Source organism: Ammodytes marinus (genome assembly GCF_949987685.1).
Source record: "Ammodytes marinus genome assembly, chromosome: 20".
NCBI lineage: Eukaryota > Metazoa > Chordata > Actinopteri > Uranoscopiformes > Ammodytidae > Ammodytes > Ammodytes marinus.
In genome coordinates, this window is record NC_137224.1 from 2115671 (window position 1) to 2127387 (window position 11717).

General features: G+C 38.8%; 1 protein-coding gene across 1 annotated transcript in view; it reads right to left on the reverse strand.

The window, feature by feature from the left end:
• Positions 1-2462: 2462 nt before the first annotated feature.
• Positions 2463-11717, reverse strand: part of plaub (plasminogen activator, urokinase b) — a 12228-nt gene continuing 2973 nt past the window's right edge. The window contains exons 6-11 of the mRNA XM_080049424.1: positions 6151-6195; positions 5643-5838; positions 5227-5378; positions 4560-4700; positions 3902-4050; positions 2463-3402 (exon numbers count right to left, since the gene is read on the reverse strand). Coding sequence (XP_079905550.1) covers positions 3208-3402; positions 3902-4050; positions 4560-4700; positions 5227-5378; positions 5643-5838; positions 6151-6195 — 878 coding nt within the window. The 3' untranslated portion in view covers positions 2463-3207. The remainder of the gene's footprint in view (positions 3403-3901; positions 4051-4559; positions 4701-5226; positions 5379-5642; positions 5839-6150; positions 6196-11717) is intronic.

Below are 11717 nucleotides of genomic sequence, written 5' to 3' on the forward strand. Positions count from 1 at the left end.
GCGTGTTTTTTTTCCACAAGCTCAACTATACACTTTATACTTTATAAGTCAATTGCTACATTGAAATTAGTATTTTCTTATATCCCCTCTCAAGTCACCACACTCCAGAGCACAGGGTCAGCCATAGTACAGCGGTGGGCACCATAAATGTAATAGCAGCCACCACTAGTTTTACTACTAACACCCTCCTGTCCAGTGCTGGGGATCCAACCAGTACATCACCTGTTACCTTTCCCTCATTGTTATTACATTAGCGCCATCTTGTGGTTTAATTAATACATTACAATAAAGACAGACAACAGTTTCCAGTCATTTACATCCTGACGTTTTTGATTTGTCCTCAAGGTGGTGCTAAATTAGTGAAAAAAAAACATTGGATAAAATGTTAGGTAAAAAGTAAAAATGGATATTACAGATGATGATGATGATGACTAGATTATGTATTCATCAGAATGACTTGTTAGTGTTTTTAAATATTCATAGGCTATTATAGTTCCTGTTGAATTATATTTAAATGAGTGAAAGAAAGTGCTTCTTAAGAAACATTTATTTATTTATTTTCAGTCTGATATTTGTCAAATTTATTGATTCACTCAAGAAATAGTTAAAAAAAAGTTATTTATTTTATGGTCTTTGGTGTAAAAAAAACCCATATACAACACATAAGATGTAACGATTTTACAAAATGACGGATTATAAACATCCAAAATTAATTGCAAAAATCCAGAAGTTCTTAAAAGCAAAACAAAAAACTTGTATTTTTCTAACCATACTAACTTTTTACTTTTATTGAATAATGACTGAATCAAAGGTTGAAAATATTTACACATATTTAATTCAAACTTTTATACGTAACAGTATAGTTGAGATTACCCCGACTTTTATAGAAGTGCAATAATACATTTCTGGGCATTTCTTAAAGAGGACCTATTATACTACTTTTCTGGTCTTAATTTCTTGTTTTACACTGCAATAGAGCAACCTGACACGAATCACATCACAAAAAACTATGTAGATTTTCGGGAAGCTCTTTCTCTTATTTTGGCGATCCAGCACGTCCTGTCAACACTTGAGTGTGTGTGCTTCGGCAATCTCCGCTCCCTCCGCCTGTGCATCGGCCATCTCCGCTACCCTCCCCCCCCCCTCTTGCAAACCCCACTCCGTTGTGATTGGTTACCTTCCTTCCGGAACACTTTCAGTGGCGGGAAGCGCGAGCATGGACCTATAACGCGCCCCACACACATCCTGCGTCTACCTCTGGAGCGCGTCGCGTTACCTTACTGCTGCCTCTCTCGGACTTTTCTCGGACACACATGCAACGTCTCAGCAGCTGCTGCTGCAGCGCTGCTTCTAAAAGCCCTATCTTTCTACATAGAGTTTTCATAGATAATTCCCATTAAAAATGAAGTTCTTTCATGTCATCTATGATGCATATGATTTATATTGAGTCTGGACAGTAATCCGTGCGCCCCATTGTCATTTTTTTTCTTTTTTTTTGCCATATTTTCGCTTGTTGGAAGTTTTATTTTGAAGGGGACACACCAGGAAATGGTGAAAGTACAGCGAAAGATGCCAGTATGAAGTCAATGCGACTCTCAGCATAGTATTTCAAAAATCAGAGAGAGGGGGGGTGTGGTCGGGGAAGAAGAAGGCCGTAGACACAGATAGAGCAACGGAAAACTGTTGCGTTCATCATGATCTTTTTTATTTCTTCACTATATTGGATCTCTATATGTGTCATTTATCCAAAAATGAAATGCCAGAACTAATTGAAAATTAGGTTTTAAATCCCTCGGATTTTGATTGCACAATTAAATCGTGAAATAAAGGGATTATTTGCGTATACGACTGAGGGATGTTTTATTTTGAAATAAACACACCGGGTAAACGTGTAACTAGAGTGAATGCTGCTGGTGTGACTGTCAGCATCTATTTCTCTATCAGTTAAAGCACAGAGACGCGAGAGAGACGCGCTGCTCTCAGAAAAAAATAGGCGAGCCTCCTGAGGTGAAGGGGAGCGTCGCTGCAGACGTGCCTCCGACGCGCCTCAGCAGTGCGTCTGAGGTTGGATGTGTGCTCGCTCTTCGTTGATTTCACAGTCTGTGACCAAAAGTCAGACGCAGACGCGAGGTAGACGCGCAGTAGAGGTAGGATGTGTGTGGGGCGCGTAAGGGCGCGAGGCAGACGCGAACAGGGAAGTGACAGCATTACCATACATGGAAACATCCGCGTGGTCACGTCACAAATCTTTATGCGACGTCACAAATTATGAAAGGGTAGACCGCTTTGAAGACGTGACTTCTCGACTGGCTAGAATAGTGTTTAGTGCTCTGCACAGACACCCCAGACGGTCAGCAGGGAATACTTCGAAATGCATGTAAGTCATTATTTGATAATTTAGTATGGTTAAGCATGACTATGAATCATCATAACAACGTTTATAGGTCATAAAAGTCAAAAAGCATCATAGGTCCTCTTTAATAAATTTATAAAATGTTCTGTCTTGAAAGCATGAACAAAAGCATATGAACAAAAAAATATTTACAAAAATTTTAAAATATTAAAATATTTATCCTGTATCTGAAACCAGCAACAGCACACGATTACTCTATAAAAGATGAAAAAATATAAAGTATAAAAACAGAGCTCGAAATATATCTGTATTTGACATCATGTATTGGGACATCCTAAATGTTTTTCTGACATACTAAGTATAGTAGAAGAACGTTAGTAAGCTATGCTGTCACAGTAGCCTTAGAATGCGAAATGTCCGTTCACCATTTTGGTGAATAAAAATCTCAGCTACTGTACTAGATGGAGTGTCTAATTTGTCCGTTACAGATGTTGCAACATCTGTCTGTGGACAATAGATTGCACATATAACTTACATTCCAACATTTTGTGTTTTTCCAAGTAAAATGTCATTTTCAAAACAGATCTATCTATCTATCTATCTATCTATCTATCTATCTATCTATCTATCTATCTATCTATCTATCTATCTATCTATCTATCTATCTATCTATCTATCTATCTATCAAACTTATATCTAAAAGCAGTTGTCGCTGGTGGCGCTAAAATTCATGATGCCCCAATATTACATTTTACACATGTTTTCTGCACATCTAGAATTGATCAAATTGGACATGTTAAGAAAATATAAAACATTGTCAGCTATTCCTTATAAGGCCGCCAATAGAACTGTTGTCATTTCTGAGGGAACATGGCTCCGTGTGCGATGGTAGAAAGCCCAGTCTTCTCCTCTATCCACTGGTTGTAGTTGGTGAGTTTGGTATAGACTCCGGGCCTGAACTCTTTGGCACAGCCGTCCCCCCAACTGATCACCCCAAACTGGAAGAGCCGGTCCCCAACCTCACACACCAGGGGCCCGCCAGAGTCTCCCTATGGGGGGGAAAATAGCTTGCATCATTAAAGGAAAAGTAAGTGATATTTTTTTGTTAATATAAGTGTAAAATCACTCTATATTCATACAGCAATCAGAGAAGAGAAGGGCAGTATAATAACACTTTCAAGCCTGAGAGACCAAATGATGGGCAGACATTTTTATTTATTTTTGTAATTATTAATTTTACCTTTTGACAAAAAATTTAAATGTATTATTATTATTATTTTTTTTAATTGTATGACCTTTTGGCATTATTGATATCTCAGCCATTTATGTAAATGAATGAAAAACTATTTATTTTTTATAAATCTGGAACTTTTGGAACATTTCAATTGGTTCATTCTTTCTAAACACTGGAACCTTTTTACTAGTTAGCTTCTATTCTCAAAAACGGTATTAAATATGGCACATTGTCATTATGGGGTTAAAAAATGAATATCTAAAAGCTGTTGTGTGTAAGAAAAGCCTGTTCTAGTTCTAACTGATCTTGGATACCTCACAGGCGTCTTGCGTCCAGTCGGGCCGTCCGGCACAGAACATGTTTTCTGTGATCAAGTTTCCGTAGTATTCCTTCTGTCCACACACGTCGTCTGATATGAGGTTTACATGGGCCTCTCTGAGGTACTGAGACCGGTACCATAGACCTGCATGAGAGGATTGGATGTTACAATACTGTACAACTTGTTATTTTTATTTTTATTTTTATTTTTATTTTTATTTTTATTTTTATTTTTATTTTTATTTTTATTTTTATTTTTATTTTTATTTTTATTTTTATTTTTATTTTTATTTTTATTTTTATTTTTATTTTTATTTTTATTTTTATTTTTATTTTTATTTTTATAAGCAAAAATAGGTTATCATTTGATCCTACTGTTATTGGTCAGATTTACAGCATCCTACAATTTTTTTTTGTCAATTAAAAAAAATAAAACTAAAACTAAAGATAAATAGAAATTAAAAAGAAGAATAAGTTATAATAAAATAAAATAAATGATAATAAAAAATATAAAAAATTATAATTATAATATTTTTCGTGGTGTAGAGGTCCACTCTCTGACCCATTTCATCTCTCTCTCCAAAACTGCCCAAAATAATTACAAAAATCCCCCCCCCCCCCCCAAAAAAAAGAATAACAACATTTATTCCTCACCAAAGTTCTCCTTGCCGTAGCCGGCGATCTCACAGCTGAATCCTGGATGGAGGTTCTGGTGAGGAGGAGGCAGACAGACGGGCCTCACTGACCTGCTCTCCTCCGCACACTGTCCCTGCTTAGCTCTCAACTTCACCAGCGCTGTGGAGATATTAACAAATATTTAACTCTTTTGATTACACAACATGGTATAGGCAAGGCAAGGCAGGTTTATCTCTATAGCACAGTTCAGACTCAAGGCCATTCAAAGAGCTTTACAGGGGCATGAAACACTAGAAATTGCATTTAAGAGATAGTTAAAAACAAAGAAAATACATCAAGATTCAAGATTAGACATTAAACATTTAGACAGCGATGTGGAATGGCTGCAATGATATGTGACTGAATATAGTTATTTGTTTAGCCTATTTAACTTAATCACTCTTTTCATAGTTTCAAACTAATTTGAAAATATTGGGGAATCTGTATTCACAAAAGCAAATAGAATGTATTTCGAGGCAATCTTGGCCTATGTTAGACATTGTGTAGGCCGATCACATCCGTGTCGTATACACACACACACACATTACTTGCATGTCCATCTGTCAGCACACTCATTTTTGTTTTGGCCCAGCACCTAAAAAATACATTTCTGCCTGTGCCACTGATCTACAGTCGTTGTTCGTACCGATGTCGTTGTTGAAGTTTCCCTCACTGTTGTCAAACTCTGCGTGGAGAATGATTTCCTCGACCCTGAAGTTCTGCTCCAGCGTCGGGTCCGTTTCATTCAGAGCGTTTTTACCAAGAACCACCGAGAAGCGCCGCGCTTTGGTCTGGGAGCTGGGACAGGAAATATACAAGAGAAAAGTCTTATAATTATTATTATTATTTTTTTTATGTAAATAAAAATATAAAATATAATTTTATATTACTTATAATAAATACATGTGTTTTAAAAAAACTAGACATTTTAGCAATTTTTTTGGCATTTTTCATGCTTTATTTGACAGTTTGAAGAGACAGAGGTGAAATGGGGCCTATTATAGCTATTTAGCTATCTATCTCCTCTACAATTCCAGTTAGTGACATCACTTCCTGTCTTACCCATCAGGGAAGCAGTGTGCGGCCGTGAGGACCCAGCAGGCTGAGATCAGACTTCCTCCACAGCGGAAAACCTTCTCCTGGGATTTGGATCGATGGAAGATGGCGGCGACCCAGGGGTGAGCGTCCACCGTAGAGACGGTTCCTCCCACGATCTTATGCTGCTTCCGGGAGCGCAGCCCACAGGTCGACTCCACAGCTGGATGGAGAGAAAAAAACTGTTCATGTATGTCTGTCTGTCTGTCTGTCTGTCTCTCTGTCTGTAAGCCTATCTATCTATCTATCTATCTATCTATCTATCTATCTATCTATCTATCTATCTATCTATCTATCTATCTATCTATCTATCTATCTATCTATAATGACATTGTAGATTCCCTGGTATGAAAAGTCTCTGTATTTGTTGTGTAGATGTTTGTATGTGTCTTTTTCTTATATATGTACAGTATGTCTTCAATAAATTATTGAGAAAAAATAAAGGAAAAAAGCATTGAATGATGAAGTATCTCACCTTCCTCTGGCTCTGGGGATGAAGAAAGCTCCGGTTGGACCGTAACTACAAGATGAGAAAAGTAGTTTTTAACACTTTAGAAGAATTAGATTTTCTTGGAAGTCAGTTTGCTTCATCGGAGACTCAGCTTGCGTCACACACACACACACACACACACACACACAAACACACACACACACACACACACACACACACACACACACACACACACACACACACACACCCACCCACACACAGCTGTTTCTCGGAGCTACATTTACACAAATCTGTCAAATAATCTTTTTCTTTCACATGTGTAGTAATCACCAACAAAAGTAATGTTTGCCATGTTACCAAGGTTGTTTTCTGTATAAAAAATTGTTCTGTTTTTTATTAAATATTACGCAATGTTCAATAACAAGGTTGTTGTTGTTGTCCACCAGTGGCATAAATTCCTCTAAAATAAAGGATGGCCTGTTCCATGTTAAAGGTAGCCTGGTGCTACCAGACCATCGTACTTCATTTCATTTGTACAGAAGACTACTGAAGGGAAAATGAAATTTGGCCGGAAGTAGGAGGGCGGGCGGAGCCAGGCTATGTTAAAGGTGCTATGGAGGAACTTTTAAATATTTCTGAAACAGTCTCATTTTTTCCTCTGATGATCATAAATTACATGTAACAGCAAACGAGACTATCAGTGTGCAAAGAATGCTGTTTTTATATAGTTTTTCTCAATGCATTTGTCATGGGTATACGCTCACCCAGGAACAACAGCTGGCGTAGTAAAAACACTACCGCTTTTTGTCCAAAGGGGGCACAAGAATTAAGACCAAATGGAAGTTCCTCAGAGCACCTTTAAAGGGTTAGTTCAGGATTTTGGACCTAGGGCCTGATTCCCAAGTTAGCCTGAGTGTTATTTATCATTGGAGACAGTTTTCAACACATTTCATTCAGTCCTTCGAGTTGCAGAGTTGGCTCGTGCTAGGCTAGCGCACGGGATTGGGGTCAAACCTAGCCTGCTACTAAAACAGTCTTACCCACTCCACAGTACACCCGAGGCTAATCAATTATAACGCTAGACTACAGATGTAAATGTCTGTGTTGATAGAATAATTTTAGAAATAAAACCAACCTTGCATATTGCATTTTGAGAAACTCGGTGTGTCTCAGCAGCAGTGTTTATATGCGGCAGCGGCGGACTGATACCTAGGTTACCGGATCTAGGTATTTCACCTGCCGCTGTCATTGCTACAGACGCAGAGTAGCCTACAGTGCACGAAGGAATTTTATTAGCCTATTCAATAAACAAGATATGGCCACGTTTGGAGGACTTAGCGATGCGTCTGCTTTTGAAGATGATTATGAGGAATTTGTTGTATCCGCCAAACCGTACCTGTACGAGCCGGTGTGTCAGGGCAACTGGTGATCAGGGTAGCTGGTGGCATTTGCAGATGTTTCGTAGGCGTGTCTAGTTAGGACCCCTTGTCTAAAAACCCGGAAATAAACCTATTCAAAACATCGTCTCTCTCTGGTCTCTCTTTGCATTCATTTATCGATTTATTTTAAAACATGATGCTATAAACCGTTTGCAGGATCATTACCTTTGGTCCCAAAGTACATATTCAATTTGTTGTCTTCTGCGCGGGGGGAAAGAAAACTAATTCGTGGCGGAGTCGAACCAGCGATCTCATCTACTCATTCATAATAAACTACACAGGCCGAATTTTACACGGTGCGCCACTAAGTCGGACGAAGTTGCACGGTGCTAGTATTGCCATATTTACATAGGCAAATAATGAAGTATAAAAGTACAATTGTCAAATATGAGCAAATTGCAGAATAGTGTAGTACAAATAAACGGTCCAAAATGTAGGCTACAAGGTGTTTCTTTGACTAATCCTTGTCTGTTTGCATCTGTATATTTCTCCCATCTTTGACGGACATTATCTCAACATTAGGCCTAGTTATTTTCTTTTTCGATAACATTCACTTGTACACCTCAAATTCTTAGCACTATTCTGGAGTTTATTAGGCCTACAGAATAATTCTTTATGTTGTTAGTTGTATGATTTATGATACATTTATTCTGGAAATAGGCTACATGTAGCCTAGAAAATGCATGTATAAAGGCCTATAGCAAAGTTGAATATCCATTCAAACATTTCTGTAAAAATTGTAATACATAAAATCTATTTTTTTAATCTAAGTAATCAACTGGCAACGTTTTATGATGATCTATTATTTACCCTTTTCACATACAGTGTTTCAAATCAAAGTTCAAATATGCAATACAAGCTCTGTAGAGACGAGCATCACAAAAGAAAAGACAACAACAATGATCATTAAAACGAGATTTTATTGAACACAAGCAGTGCAGAAATAGTGTCAGTAAAAGAACAGTAGGCTACTCCCAGTGTGGTAGAACTTCCACAGACTGCACGCAGAAACTCAAGCACTCTAGATCCACTCCACAGTGTCCAGCAAAACGTCTGAATTAAACTCAAATATTAGACTTGTGTCTTATGCTTTCACCTCTCTCTGCACCTACCTCTACCTGGCTCACCTACAGTATCTCCTGCACATCATTTCCTACTAGCACCACTGTTTACGCTCACCTGTTCACTCACACAGACTAATAAATAGGCCTACAACAAAGCAAAATAACAGATACAGGCCTACATGAACCACACTGTCACTGTCATTACAAATATAGGCTACTCCTCAAACAAAAATACACACCTCAATGCGCACTACTGTCAGTAAGCAAACAGAAAGAATATCAACACTCCGTCGCGTCGTAGGCTATGCCTAACTGTCACCATATCTCGCTTCAACTATCGCTCTCCGAACCCCTTAAACCATATGATTAAAACCCACAAATGTGTAAAATAGCATCCTTTTAAGAAAGACTGCACGCCCCTGATCATTTGTTTTCTACACTTACCTAGTCTCTCAAAGCCAGACCAAACTACAGCAAGTAACAATAGCCTACTATCATTCAATCTTCATACTCGAATTTGACCATGTAGGCTAAAATCTACATTGGTTCTAAGCAATGACTGTGGTTCCGAGTAGTGAATAACACATTGTAGTGATGATGGAAATACCATCGTATTTCAGACGTTTTTCTAAGTGTAATCACAAATTAAACTGGTTCTATCACACTTAGCCACAGCTAACACAGCCAACCTCACGCTTAACTTGTGACACAAATATCTTACCCGTGGCTACATTTCACTAAAAAGCTGAATGGAAGAATAATCCCAGACCCTTCTCAAGTATATCCGAATAGCGATATAGGCTATGTCCAACTTTTTAAAACTGACGAGAACATCTTGTATTCAACCACACACAGCCTATCAACTTATTTACGTTTGCGTTATTTTCACAAGGCATCGACACAGTCACCTACATGCTCCTAGCTGTCACCAGATAACCCAACAAATAAACCAGGAATAGTTCGTCTATGTCGCATTCATTTGTCGGTTTATTTTTAAAACATCATGATAAGCTTATTTCAGTCACATAACCAAAGTAGACAACATGAACAATAGGACGTATTCAGTACGAAATTATAATTACAAGAAAAGTATCCTGTGCGTGCCGATGTGCTGTCACAAATTAATCTGATCGCCACGATTTGCCCCAAAACCAACAACTGACTCCAAACTTCGTGCTGTTACGCACATGTGTGACATAAATCTTACCTCACACTGTTCCACTAACAAGCTGTAGGCTATGGAAGTCTAAATATTAAGTAGATCGGATATGTAGGCATAATCATTTCACGTTTGCGGGCATCGAGTCTGCTGTCACCAGTTGCCCTGATCTGGATGATTACATTTGCCCCCAACCAAAAAAGAAAAATAATTAGTATCTGTCAGATTCGAACCACCAACCTCATATCTATCTCGACTACTCGGTGTCAGAATTTTATCAGTACGCCACTAGTTTGGTGAACAACGTCTGTGCTAGTTTGTTATTATCACCATTTAAAAAAATAATAATAATAAAAAAAAAACTCATGTCAAATGAGCGAATTGCAGTTCTATGTCCACCTCGACTAACTAGCCTACGTAGGCTACAATAGCAAAATGCTGCTGTTTTCCTTATACATTGACAATAGTGTAATGTGATATCAGTCACATCATCGATAGGCTCCGAGTATTGAAAAACACATTAGTGATGATATGAAAACGGTATGAAACACGGTAGTACAGATCATTCACAAGTTAAACTGATATCACAGTAAACCCCAGCTAGCACACACCTCCACGCTTCAATGGTTACACACAAATAGCTTACCACAAACAACATTTCACTAAAAGCGTATGGACAAATACTCACCAATCCTTCTGAAGTAGGCTATGCCTAGGCCTAAATCTGAATAATAGCGTTAAATGTACAATTTAAAACTGACAAGGCATCGACAGTCTAGCTCCATATCCTCCCAAGCCTGTCACCACCAGATAATCCAACACATGAACCAGGACTAGGTCTCTATGTCGCATTCATTTGTCGGTTTATTTTAAAACATCATGATAAAAACAGTTTTCAGTCACATAGCCTACCCAAAGTATGCCATACGCACAGTAGGATGTATTCAGTAGCCTACGAAAGAAAAAAGAAAAGTCTACCACGCAACGCGTTAGTTTTCTGAATTTACTGTCCTCCGATTTTCAAACTGAGAGTCATACAATCTGGACGGGTTCCGAGTAATGTATAGTGATGAGTGGGAAACATAGGTGATGCATATTAAATACGATCGGTGGTATTTGTTGATGTGCTATCACGAACTAATCTGGTCGTGTCAGGGCAACTGGTGATCGGCCACCACAGCCAACAGCTGGCTCGAAGCTTCGTGCTGGTTACGCACACTGTGACACAAATCTTACCTCAAATTGTATATTCCACTCAAAGGCTATGGAAGTGTAAACCGATATTGAGTAGATTGGATTCTTACGGCCAACATGAACATATTAAACATTTGACGTTTACGGGTTTTTGATCAGGCATCTACGTAGCTACCGCCACCAGCTACCCTGATCACCAGCTGCCCTGACACACCGGAATACACTGATGAAGAACTGGGAGAGATGGATGCTCAAAGGGCAGAAAGAGAAAGAGCGTCTTTAGAGACGGACAGCCCCCGCTGGAGCTGCAGTAGAGGACCGGGACAGAACAACGGGAGTTTGCAATTAGCCCAGCCAGGTACCTGTAGCTATACCATTAGCTAACGTTGTCACTCTCCAAAATGCATGTCATCATCAATCTATCAGTAGGCTAACATTATGAAAGGGGCAAGCTATTAGCTAGAGTAGCCTACCAAAAGTTATTACCTGTTCATCAGTGCCTGTTGGTGCATCTGAAAAGACGGATATGGCACCGCATTCGTTTTCAGGGATTTCTTATTGTTATTTTCTCGAAGTCGTCCGGTCTGAAATTATCGCTACAAATACACCGTTCGCGAACAGTTTCCGCCGGTGTACTGATGTCCAAGCCAGCAGCAACAAGCCACAGTTGCGTCCTTTCTGGATCTTGCACTGGACATTTGTGGAAACTTTGTGGTGTCCATCTGTAGGGTTAAT